The 13,932-nt window shown below is 33.8% G+C and overlaps 1 protein-coding gene across 1 annotated transcript; it reads right to left on the bottom strand.

The window, feature by feature from the left end:
• On the bottom strand, positions 13,427–13,849 carry LOC109835215. Its single transcript, XM_020403200.1, has one exon. The coding sequence runs from the start codon at positions 13,847–13,849 to the stop codon at positions 13,427–13,429; it is 423 nt and encodes a 140-aa protein (XP_020258789.1).

The following is a 13,932-nucleotide window of genomic DNA, read 5'->3' as shown; positions in this document are numbered from 1 at the left end:
AATTATGAAGATAGTCCATAACTTCACCCATCCAAATAGGTAGGCAAAGACTTACCATAAAGACCAATAGTTCGATAACTTCCATCATCACAATCTGTTGTTAAGAATATTTAGCTCATGAACACAACATATAAGTAATTTCTCTAATTAAACGCAATATACCGAGCATAATAACATTAAACAAACCTAGTATCAACATGAAACATACATAGTATGGAATTACAAGTTCAAATGTTCAAAAGCAAATTAGTACATAAGTCTTACACAAACTAAGCAACTAACCACATAGTTTTTGACATAAATAGAAACTAGTACATAGTGATATGATGAAATGCATGCTTCTAAAATGGCCTAGAGGAGGTGGAGGTCCTTGTAAGAATGAATCAAACTTGATATTCAAGTCTTCCAACATCTTCTTTATATCATCCTGATTTCTCAAAATGCATGAATTCTGAGCATAGATTGCTTGTTAACCAGTCTCAAGATCGAGGATGCGCACAGAAAGTGTGTTGTACTGTGCATCTGAGAAACAAGATTGGTCTGTTTGCATTTGAGGAGGTGTGTAGCTTGTAGAAGGTTGTGCTTAGGTTGATGATTGTGGAATATCTTGAGGGGTTTGTTCTTGGGGTTGATTTGGTTCATCTTGGGGATTATTTTAGGAAGTTCAAAGTTTGTTAATTTCATCCTTGTAAGTGCATTGGAGTCAAAGAATTCAACCGAACGAACCACATAATTCTCAGATTCAAGTTCAACATGAAATTTTTCAAAAAAAATTGTTAGAAATGCACCATAAGGAAGAAATCCTCTTAGTACAACTAAAATATTGTTATAATAAACTTTAGCCCAATTGACTTGGATATTTCCCATTATAGCATATAAGGCTTTAGCCAAATCTAGAGAAAGAAAATGAAAACTTCCGGGTTTTGGAAACATGTTATATGCTAGGATTCATGCAATAAAACAAAGAATTGGTCTAAGTTTATTGGAATGATTCAAGGGTTTTCCTTGACCGGGGAGAAAGATGTGATTTGAAAGCAAGTCTTGATCCGTCATTTTGATACTACTAAGAGATACACCTTTGTAAGGGATATTGAGTATTTTTTTCAAGTGATTTAGGTGTTAATTCAATCTCAATCCCCTTGACAAGTGTAGATAATTTTTAGTACCCCTAATTATTTCAATACGAGCTATATTAATGTAAAAGAGTTGAACTAAGAACGGATAACATGGTTTTCTATTTTCCGATGAAAATAACTCAAGCAAACTAACATTCTCAAAGTATGAACTAAAGTTGTATGGTACGAAATCATTAAATTTTACGAAACGTCCCGGAAGAACTTCAAAAGATGAGATATTTTTAAATTCTTCAAGCAACTTGGGATTTTTCAAGTAGACAATGATTTCATCATCAATGTTGGAATGAGTTTGTTTAGCTTTCTTCAATCTAGACATGATAACTCAAAAGAACTTGAAAAGATCAAGTTGAATGAACTTACCCAAAGAGTAGACTGCCCTAGAGATGAAATAGTCGACTAATAGTCAGTGTAGTCGACTATAAGAATTGAAAACCTCAGAAAAAACAAAGAACTTGGGAGAGATTTTGAAAAAAATAAAGAGAGAGAGGATGCCCTAACCTTGGATTGGAGGTCCTGAAGAAGGGAGAGGGGCTGTCGGTTTTGGGTGAGTGAGAGAGTGGGTAGTTGAGGAGTTAGGGTAGTTTTCTTTAGTAAGAAATCAAAGGTTAAGATTAAATCATGAAATCAAATATGTGGTCAAGATTAGATCTAAAATGAATGTGATATAGAGCTAGGATTGATCAAGCTAAAAATGAATGGATGAGATGCATCTAACTTAAGTTAAATGGGTATTGAGTTTTGGGTTTGATAGGTAAAGATCCAATATGATGAAAACTGTGTATATGTGAAAAAGTCTGTGCATGCAATCGACTATAATGCCAATTAGTCGACTACACTGTAGTTGCCAGAAATCTGTGAACTCATTTTTACTTCAGATTAGTCGACTACTATCACTATTAGTTGACTAGACTGTAATCAATAGAATGTCTTATATTAAATGCATGTGCATGTAGTCGACTACTAACCAAATTAGTCAACTATTAATGTTGTGTATGCATATGTTATGATTTTAAGAACTAATTTAAATCTACCGTTGAACAAATACCTAATTCCCTTCTTAAATTAACATAAATTTTTTCTTTTAATGGTTTTGTTAGAATATCCGCAATTTGTTCATCAGTTGATATAAAATCTAATGAAATGTCACCCTTAATCACATGATCACGTAAGAAATGGTGTCTAATATCAATGTGTTTTGTACGTGAATGTTGAATGAGATTTTTAGATAAATTAATAGAACTAGAATTATCACACATTATGGAGGATGTGGGACAAACTACACCATAGTCAGATAATGTTTGTTTCATCCATAGAACTTGAGCAGATGCAAAACTAGTAGCAATGTATTCTGCTTGAGTTGTTGACAATGATACTAAATTTTGCTTTTTGCTGAACCAAGATACAAGTGAATATCCTAAAAAATGATACATATCACTTGTACTTTTCTTATCGGATTTGAATCCAGCAAAATCAGCATCACTATATGATATTAAATCAACTGTACTATTCTTTGGATAAAATAAACCAAAATATGTAGTATCTTTAGTATATCTAAAATTCTGTGCTATTCTTTGGATAAAATAAACCAAAATATGTAGTATCTTTAATATATCTAAAATTCTTTTTACTGCTTTAAGGTGTGACTCTTTAGGGCTAGATTGATATCTAGCACACAAATAAACGCTAAACATAATATCAGGTCTACTAGCAGTAAGGTAAAGAAGTGATCCAATCATACATTGATAAAGCTTTTGATCAACATTCTTATCATTCTCATCCTTGTCAAGAGATGTAGTAGTACTCATTGGAGTTTGTTTGCTTGTAGTATTGTCCATCCCAAAGCGTCTGAGTAATTTTTTTGCATATTTACTTTGGTTGATGAAAGTTCCTTCCATCAATTGTTTGATTTGAAGTCCAAGAAAGAAGTTGAGTTCACCCATGTGACTCATTTTAAATTCATCCTGCATTATCTTAGCAAACTCTAGACAAAGACCATTGTTACTAGAACCAAATATAATATCATCTATATATATTTGAATTAACAATATATCTTTATTTATTTTCTTAATATATAATGTAGAATCAACCTTCCCAATATTAAATCCGGAAGATAAATTTTTTTTCTTTAATCTATCATACCAAGCACGAGGTGCTTGTTTAAGACCATACAAAGCTTTCTTAAGTTTAAAAACATGATTTGAAAAACTTCCATGCTCAAATCCGGGAGGTTGTTCCACAAAAACTTCTTCTTTAATAAATCTATTCAAAAATACACTTTTAACATCCATTTAAAATAGTTTAAAATCCATAAAGCATGTAAATGTAAGCAAAATTCTAATAGATTCCAAATGAGCAACCGGTGCATAGGTTTCATCATAATCAATACATTCTTCTTGATTATACCTTCTGCAACCAATCTGGCTTTGTTTCTAATAACTTGACCAGATCCATCCAATTTATTTCGAAATATCCATTTGGTTCCTATAATGGATTTATTTTGAGGTCTAGGCACAAGATCCCAAACATTATTTCTTATAAATTAGTTGAGTTCCTCTTGCATAGCTATAATCCAAAAATCATCTTTACATGCTTCTTTAAAATTTTTAGGTTCTATTGTAGAAACAAAAGCAACATGTGTAAATAAATTCAATTGAGATCTAGTTTGAACACCACGAGAAATATCACCAATGATTAATTCACGTGGGTGATTTCTAACATCTACATAAACTTTTGGTAAAACATAAGTATCATTAGAATCATCAACAATAGGAGATGGTTGATTAACAAAACCATCATCATCATGATTATTATCATTATTATTAGTATTTACATAAGATTCATCAAAAGAAACATGCAAGTATTCTTCTATTATAGAAGTCTTTTTTAAAAATTCTATAAGATTTACTACACATTGAATAACTAACAAAAATACCTTCATCAGATTTAGAATCAAACTTATCTAAATTTTCTTTTGTATTTAATATATAATATTTACATCCAAAAACTTTAAAATATAAAACTTTAGGAATGCGATTGTAAATAATTCAAAACTTGTTTTATTTAAAATAGGTCTTAATAAAATTTTATTTTGAACATAGCATGCAGTGTTAATAGCTTTTGCCCAAAAATACTTAGGAAGGTTAGAATCACATAATATTGTTCTAGCACATTCTTGTAAGGTTCTATTTTTTCTTTCAATAACTCTATTTTGTTGTGAAGTGTAAGGAAAAAATTCATGTGAAATACCATTTTTATTATAAAAATTAGAAAACAATTCATTTTCAAACTCGCCGACATGATCACTTCTAATAGTAACAATGGTAGCGGATTTTTAATTTTGAATCTTTTTAAAAAATATAACAAATTCATCAAAAGCATTATTCTTATATTTTAAAAACATAACCCATGTAAATCTAGAGTAAGCATCAACAATAATAAATACATATCTACTTCTATTTAAAGATGCAATTTTAGAAAGACCAAATAAATTCATATGTAATAATTCTAGTGGTCTACTTGTAGAAACAACACTTTTAGATTTAAAAGTTGATTTATGCATTTTTCTTTGTTGATGCATCACAAAAATGATTTTTCTTATTTATAATTTTAGGCAAACCATTTACCAAATTATGTTTAGAAATATGAAAAATATTTTTCATATTAACATGTCCACATCTTCTATGCCATAATATAATGAATCATCAATTGATGCAACTAAACAATGATCATTAGTATAAAAATTCATGGATAATATATATATATATATCTTTCCTTCTAATTTCTTTAAACAAGATATTAGTTAAATCATTATTATAAATAAGCCAAGAATCTTTTTCAAAAACAATTTTAAAATTTTTATCACAAAGTTGACTAATGCTTAGAAGATTATATTTTAAACCATCTACTAATACAACATTATCAATTAGTAGTTTGTCAATGTAACCTTCTATTCCAAAACTAATTATTTGACCTTTGTTCTTATCTCCAAAAGTCACAGTTCCTCCCTTTTTGTATTGAACTGAAGACAACATTTGAGTATTTCCTGTCATGTGTTTGGAACATCTATTATCTAGTATCCACTTTTCTTTTTGAGGTACCTGAAATGTACACATGTAAGTATTGGTATCATTTTATGTTGGGTCCATTGGATTAGCCTTTAGGAGTCCAAATCCACTTGGAATTTGGTTTCCCCTTGTTAACATAAATATAATTTGTGGAATTGCATATGTTTCTTAAAATCTAAAATATAAATATTTTTTTATACAAACTAGTGTTTTTAGGCACCCAAATAAACATAGATAAAGTATGTGCATTCATTGATAAAGGTGCATGGAATTTACTAATATTTTTAGTCGAAGAAGATGATGCATTATGTATTCTAGTAACATAATCATTCCTTTTATGAACTCCTACACCAAACTTTTGATTAGAAGACTTTTGAAAAGATAATAGATCGGTTAAGTATTCTTTTCCTATGTTGAACTTATTTACATTTAAAAATAACTCTTCATTTAAGTGAAACGATATTTTTATCTAAATCTGAAATTCTATTTTTCATCATATTACAATCAGATTTAAGATAAACATTATTTTCAGTTAATAATTTATTTTCAGAAAATAACTTATTATTTAATTCCTTCACTTCTTCAACTTGTGAAGAGTTTGAAGAAACTAATTCTAAATTTAATCTTTTATTTTTAATTTTCAAAATCTTATAGTTAGCATTTAAATCCTTAATTTAATAAAAAGTTTATTAAAAGCTTCTAATAATTCTTCATTGTCTAAGGATTCAATTACTCTATTTTCTTGTGCCATGAAGCACATGTGTGCAGATTCTTCTTTTTCTTCTTCTTCGTCATCGGATGATGAATTATCGCTATCATCCCAAGTCCCTGCCATAGCCTTCTTCTTCTTCTTCTTCTTCTTCTTCTTGAAGTTGTTTAAGTTGTTGGAGTTGGTAGACTTTGACTTTGACTTAAGAAGAGGACAATCCATCTTTATATGTCTTGGCTTATTGCAATTGAAACACAAAGAAGAATCATTAGTATTCTTAAATTTGTTTGATTTATACTTACTTTTCTTTAGAAATCGTTTGAATTTCCTTGTGATCAATGCAATATCCTCATCATCTTCTTCAGATTCTTCGGTGTCGGAGGATGCATTGAAGGTAAGTTCTTGTTCTTTGGTTCGTCATCCTTCTTTCTACCTTCAAGTTGAACTTCATATGCCATAAGATTTCCGATAAGATCCTTTATAGTGAGGGTTGAGAGATCGTTGGCCTCTTTAATTATCGTAGTCTTCTTCTCCCATTTTGGAGTGAGTGCTCTTAGTACTTTCCTCACTATTTCAACTTGAGTGTGAACTTTGCCAAGAGCGATTAAGGAGTTTGTAATATCTGTAAATCTTGTGAACATCTCCGTGATGGTCTCATTGTCCTTCATCTTGGATTAAGGAGTTTGTAATATCTGTAAATCTTGTGAACATCTCCGTGATGGTCTCATTGTCCTTCATCTTGAATAGTTCAAACCTGTGAACAAGAACAGCTTGTGAACATCTCCGTGATGGTCTCATTGTCCTTCATCTTGAATAGTTCAAACCTGTGAACAAGAACAGAAAATTTTGATTCTTTAACTTTGTTAGTTCCTTCATGTGTTACTTTAAGAGTATGCCAAATTAGATGTGCTGGTGTAGAGGTAGACACTCGATTGAATTCGTTCTTGTCCAAGGCACAAAACAGTACATTCATTACCCTTGAGTCCAGATTCACATTTATTCTTTGAACAACTGTCCATTCCGTGTATGGAGTGGTTGGCTTTGTAAATCCAGTCTCTACAATGTTTCGAAGGTCGTAGCCAAGTGATTAAAGGTATATCTTCATCCGACATTTCTAGTAATTATAATTTGTTCCATCAAACAGAGATGATCGTTGTGTGGAATGTTCCTCTTTGAATTGTGATGTACTTGTTATTGTCATCTTTCACCTTGCTCTGATACTAAGTGTAGGATTTGCGAAAGCACACACTAAACACTAGAGGGGGGGGGGGGGGGAAAAGGTTTAGGGGGGGGGTGAATAATGTTTCTTTAAAAGTTTGCAAGATGTGTTATAAATTGTAATAATAAATGACAACAATCACAGAAATTAAACAATCACAAGCACAAGAGATTTATACTTGTTCCACCACTCCGGGGTACATCCAGTCCCTAAGTAAATCCCGCTTGAGATTTTCACTATAATTTTGAACCAATTACAGAATCAAAACCTAACATGACCAATTTGCAAGTCCCTACAAATTGCAAACAATCTCTTAACCAAGAGATCTTCTCTCACACCCTAGAGAAAGCTTATTTGAAGAAAGTACACAAATTCCTATAAGCCTTGAAGTGTTGGTGATGTGCACCAGTGGCTTAGGAACTGGTTTAATCTTTGAATTAATCTTTGAATATTGCCTAAACAATTTGTATGTATGACGAAAATCAATGGCTATTTCAGAAACTCTCTTTTATGGAAACTTAGAAAGAAATTCTGAAAACAAGAGAGTGAATTTGCACAAAAATTGAATCTTATGAGTATGAACATTGGTGGCAAATTCTAAACTTTAATACCTATTTATAGCCTCTGAAAAGACACAAATTTAAACTCAATTAACATCCAATACGGCTATAAAACAGTCAGTAATTCAAATTCTAAAAAACTAGAAAATTATATCTGTAGTCGACTACATGTCTTATTAGTCGACTACACTGAGTCTAAATAGACTCTGTGAAGTTATATAACTGATTAGTAGTCAATTACTTTTATCAATGGTCGACTACACTGTAATTTCACAGATTCTGAAATTCTGTCTAAGTCTTTAATAGTCGACTACAATGTATATTAGTCAACTACACTGTAAAGTCACAGAATCTAGAATTCTGTCTAAGGCTTAATTAGTCAACTACTATTTGTATTAGTCGACTATACTGTAAAATGACAGAATCTAATATTTTGACCAAGGCTTGAGTAGTCGACTACTATTGTTATTGGTCGACTACTAAGGGGTAAATATGAGATATATGAAGTATTCTTTATCTATAAACTCTAATGGTTAACATAGGGGATTTCTATAGTTAACCAAACACTAAGCATGTGTTAGTGTGTTCTAATACTATGTGTGTGTATGTGTTGTGAGTGATCAAGGCTTGTACATAAGATCTAAACAAAGAAAATGTAGAATTTATGTTGCCTTGAACTCATCCTGCACTTTGTTCACATATCTTGAGCATATTTGATGTTGATATCTGCATTGATATGTTAGTGCATATATAATACACATAGTATATAATTTGTTATCATCAAAACTATATATTAGGGTCAATATATCCAACATAATTAATAATAATGGTAAGCATATTCTGCCTCGTTGTATATCTTGTTTCCAACAACATATTGTTAGGAATAAGAATGTTGTAGGTTGTTGTATTCTCGTGAGATTCTCATAGCTTTTAGGTTGAGGATATTTCGATAATTAGTCCCCCACATTTTCCATATTTTGCATTAGTTCCAAAAATCATTATGTGTTTGAGATTAGTTTCTCAAATCTTCATATTTTTTTTTAAATTAATCCCTTATATTTCCTTCAAAGATATTCATAATAGAATACAAATTAGTATTTGTATATTATTATGAATATATTTGAATGGTAATATATAATATGATTTGGAGATAGTATTCTTTTTTGTTATGAAATAAATAAGAAATATATGTGTCAATTCTTGGTCCCCCTAAGAAATAAAATTTCTAGTTCCGCCCCTACTCGCATGCGTCAATGAATGCATCCATCATTGGTTCAACCCTCATGAAGACTGTAAGAGGACCTATCACCTTGCATGTATGCATCCTATTCCTGTTATCGTCTAAAACAATATGTCAGCATGTTTTATTCTCTAAATCTTTTAGTGTCTAGTCCTTGTTATTAGATTTGATTGATTTATTTTGTTTAATGTATGTTATATTGTGTTCTTTCATTATTCTCACTTTAATGATAGATATTAATGAAGCTTTATTTCTACTCTCTTCTTATTTTATTTCATATAACTTGGTTAATGTGGCACTGATATGGTGCATATTCGAGTTGTGTGATCTGGGCGTGTCTATGAAATTGAATAGTAGTTGTCTGGATATATGTCATATCAGCAACAAATTAGCCAAAATCTCATCACATTTTGTTTGGTTTCCATTTAGCGTGTCTAATCTTAAACATCACATTTTCTGGTTTGATTTCTAGTTAAATCTATGCAATAATTACCTTATCACATGGCTCTCTCATGACATCTTAATGAATAAAATCTCCTAGACTTTCAAATGGGTGTGAATGATAATAAAATATTTTACTATACCTCATATAGGGGCGGATCTATAGTGGGTCAATTGTCCTGGCTGATCTTGAAGGAGAAGAGAACAGAAAGATCATCGATTTTTTTAAAAAATTTTATGGAGGCATCTATAGGGTTCACAAGAAAGAAAACAAGAGGAAGGAGGGGTTGAAGATGAACAGTAACACACTTTTTTACGGTGTTTGCTGTTTGAGAACTTAATTTAGTTATAAGTTTTTGTCTCTCTATGAACTTTAATTGATAACATTATTCAAATAGGAGGTTTTGGTGTTGGCTATTTGGTTTGAAAAAGGAGCTTGTTTTGTTGTTGTTGCCCTTGTACTTTGTTTGGAAAATAATGGGCAAATTTAATTGAAGAAAGAAAATAGTAAATTTAATTTAAATAGAGAATTACATGACTAAAATTCATTTTAGAAGCAAAATAAACTAAGAATTAAAAAATAGAACAAAATAAAGATATAAGATACAAATAAAAGATAAAGTGGGATTCGAAGAGATTTTCTCAAAAAATGTCTAACCTTGAAAATTCGACTCAACGACATCACACCATGATAAATCTCATGCCACCATGGTAGAGTTCATATGATAAATTTTAGGGGAAAATGCTTCCAGCCCCCAAATTCGTAACAAGTATGCTTCCCCCTCCCAAGACTTTTTCAACGCTTTAAAACCCCCCAAATTCGTAATAACTGTGCTCTGAGCCCCCAAAACACAAAGCCCAAGAATTTTACACAGGTAAAGACTATAATACCCATTCTCTCTCTCTAATATTATATTCGTAATAACCATACAATCCCTCCTCTCTCCCTCCTCCTTCCCCCACCATTTTTGCCCTAGCCCCCTCCGTCCCTTCTGCAACCCTCGTGGCGGCCGAAGCTCCTCTCCGGTCTCACGCCTCGACCCCTCGCCTCTGCTCGCCGAGATCCTCCATGTCCACCGCTGATCCCAGCGCGGCGTCCGCTCGACCCCTTGGCCTTTGCTCGCCGAGAATATTTCATGAAGCTCAGAACCTCAACCTTAACCTGTCCCTGCAGCCTGGGCCTCGTCCCGAGCACGCACGAGTTTTCTCGTGTAACTATTGCAGACGGACTTTTTTACAGCACCCAAGCTCTTGGAGGACACCAGAATGCACACAAGCTGGAGCGCAACCTAGCGAAGAAGAGCAGAGAGATGGCTAATGATTGAATTGATCTTGTAATGACACGTGCGAACTTGATGTTGCTTTGTAGCTTCTGAAACTAATGCATCTAGATTTACTAGCAACAGAGTTTCTTCCTGTCACATGTTTTCTTTTTGGGATCTTTTTCTTTTTTTTATTTTCTCCCTTCAAAATAAGTTTTCCTATTCGTAAAAGAATGCCTCTTCTCTCTTGCATCAACGGTATTTTCTTTCTTCACGTTTAATATACATGTACCCAATGATAGTTATCTTTTCTGTTTGCAGATAAGGTTACGGTTGTTAAGGTTACGGGTTGTTAAGATTACGGGTTGCTTGTTAAGGTTACGTGTTGCTTGTTAAGGTTACGGTTTGCTTGTTAAGGTTACGCGTTGATTGTGAAGATTAAGCTTAACAACCAATCCGTAACCTTAACAACCAACTCGTAACCTTAACAATCAACGCGTAACATTCACAACCAACGTGTAACCTTAACAAGCAAACCCGTAACCTTCACAAGCAACTCATAAAACCTTCATAAAAATAAAAAAAGGAAGGAAATAGAAAAAAAAAAGCTTTAATTTTTTGTACTTCTACTATAATAATTCATAACTTCATAAAAATAAAAAGCAGTAACAATTCTACACTTTCCTTCAGAAAATTCATGCTTACAGCACCACATAAAACTGTGCAATGTATGATTACTTTCATTTTACCACTCAACACTCACTGAGGAGGTGGACTGCCATGGTTTTGAGACCGTTGACAGGGTAGAGGAAGAAGACGATGATGCATACATTTGTTTTAGGTAGTGGGAGTGAGCTAGATTTTGTAATAATATTTCACTTTTAATTTTAATGAAATTTTCAAAAGCCAAACGATTTATGTGTTGGTTGTTAAAGTTACAGATTGCTTGTTAAGGTTACACGTTGGTTGTTAAGGTTACGTGTTGGTTGTTAAAGTTATATGCGTTGGTTGTTAAGGTTTCGGGTTGCTTATTAAGGTTACGCATTGGTTGTTAACGTTACGAATTTTCAAAAGCCAAACGATTTACGTGTTGGTTGTTAAGGTTACAGGTTGCTTGTTAAGGTTATACGTTGGTTGTTAACGTCACGTGTTGGTTGTTAAAGTTATACGCATTGGTTGTTAAGGTTTTGGGTTGCTTGTTAAGGTTACACATTGGTTGTTAAGGTTACGGATTACTTGTTAAGGTTACGGTTAATCTTAACAACCAACGCGTAACTTTAACAAGCAACCCGTAACCTTAACAAGCAACCCGAAACCTTAACAACCAGCGCATATAACCTTAACAAGCAACGCGTATAATCTTAACAACCAACACGTAACCTTAACAAGCAACGCGTATAACCTTAACAACCAACACCTTAACAAGCAACACGTATAACCTTAACAACCATGGTAAATTTCCCTGCAGAAAAAGATGAATGAAGTATTTAACACACACGCACAAGTTGTATGAAAAGACATAAAGTACAATAATTTCCAAGAACGACAACACTATAGATGGTGGGGGGATGATGGACCTGAGGGATGGAGAGGGGGGTTTGATGTGGCGTCTGGGGGAGGAGGGATTGGGTTGGGAACAAAGGCGAGGGGTCGAGCGGAGGCTGCGCTGGGATCGGCGGTGGACACAGAGGAGGCGTGAGACCGGAGAGGAGCTTCGGCCGCCACGAGGGTTGCAGAAGGGACGGAGGGGGCTAGGGCAAAAATGGTGGGGGAAGGAGGAGGGAGAGAGGAGGGATTGTATGGTTATTACGAATGTAATATTAGAGAGAGAGAATGAGTATTATAGTCTTTACCTGTGTAAAATTCTTGGGCTTTGTGTTTTGGGGACTCAGAGCATAGTTATTACGAATTTGGGGGTTTTTAGAGCGTTGAAAAAGTCTTGGGAGGAGGAAGCATACTTGTTACGAATTTGGGGGCTGGAAGCATTTTTCCCTAAATTTTATAACTTTATTCACGATTTTTCTTATAGTCTAACTAGAATGACAAACATAATCTACAGGTATAGGTTTTTAAATTCTATCTCTACTAAAATTTAAAAAGAAAGAAGCTTTCATTCCAACTACAATTCAAACTAAAATATAACTCTATCATAAAATTGAAAATCAAATCGAAGTCCTAGAACTTAGTTTAACTAGAGTAAACTCTAAAAAGTTCAAATGTAAAAATTCAAATTAGTTATACTTGTGGTTTCTGCCCCCACTGACTAAAGTTTCTAGATCTGCCTCAACCTTAATAGAACAAAGTACAACACTTATCAATCTTAAGGCAATAATGTGCATCGGTAATCTCACATTTCCAATATACAGAGTTGTTGGATTTAGCTAGGCTATTGAGCTACAATAGCAACATCCAATATAATGCATGTTCATTTATTACAACACTTATCAATCTTATTAGTAATAATGTGGATCAGTAATCTCACATTTCCAATATATATACAGAATTGTTGGATTACGGCCTATATATTGAGCTATAATAGCAACATTCAATCTAGTGAATGTTTATTTATTACGGCTAGGAGTCTATGACTAACGACCTGAACAAACTTTATAATTAAACGAAAAAGCGATTTGGCTCGCGGGTGAACCGCGAGCCATCAACTCGCCAGAAGGAACAGGGCGCGGCCCCACACAATGGGCCCGCCCCCTGTCACCTCTCTGCGAGTGCATGATGCACCGTCTCACCCACGAGCCAAATAGCAAAGTTCATAATTAAACCCACAGAGTACGATACTTTCAATCAACAGAAACAAGCTTGATATATCTCTCAACAATCATATCCTGTGAGAAATCAGTGAAGTACCCTTTCTCCACCTTCAGGCCTTCTTGGGCCGCAATAAGCTTAACCCGGGCTTCAACCAGGTCGGCACCAACCCGTTTCGGGTCCAGTAACATGCACGCAATCTCAACGCAGCCATCTCCATGGTCCAAACAGAGGTTTTGAACTGAGGGAAGCCCACCACCACGGGCACTAACCGACCGGGCTATCCTTTTTACAGTGGCTATATCGGTTGATAGAAATGGGATGTTAAAAGTATCGATCCATGGGCTTGCTCCGATCGCCGTTATTCCTCTGGCCCGATTAACGTTAACGGGTCCTTCGTCGGGTGTCATGGGGAGAACATCTGGGAGGGCACATCCGACCCATTGACTGCCCATGAAGTTGGGCTTGTAGTAGCCCAGCTCACGACGAATTACGTCTAGGGCCTTGTTTTCTGGGTGGGCTGCTTCATACAAGAAAA

This window comes from Asparagus officinalis, chromosome 3 (genome assembly GCF_001876935.1).
Source record: "Asparagus officinalis chromosome 3, Aspof.V1, whole genome shotgun sequence".
In the NCBI taxonomy this organism is placed as follows: Eukaryota; Viridiplantae; Streptophyta; class Magnoliopsida; order Asparagales; family Asparagaceae; genus Asparagus; species Asparagus officinalis.
This window is presented reverse-complemented; position numbering and strand designations above follow the sequence as displayed.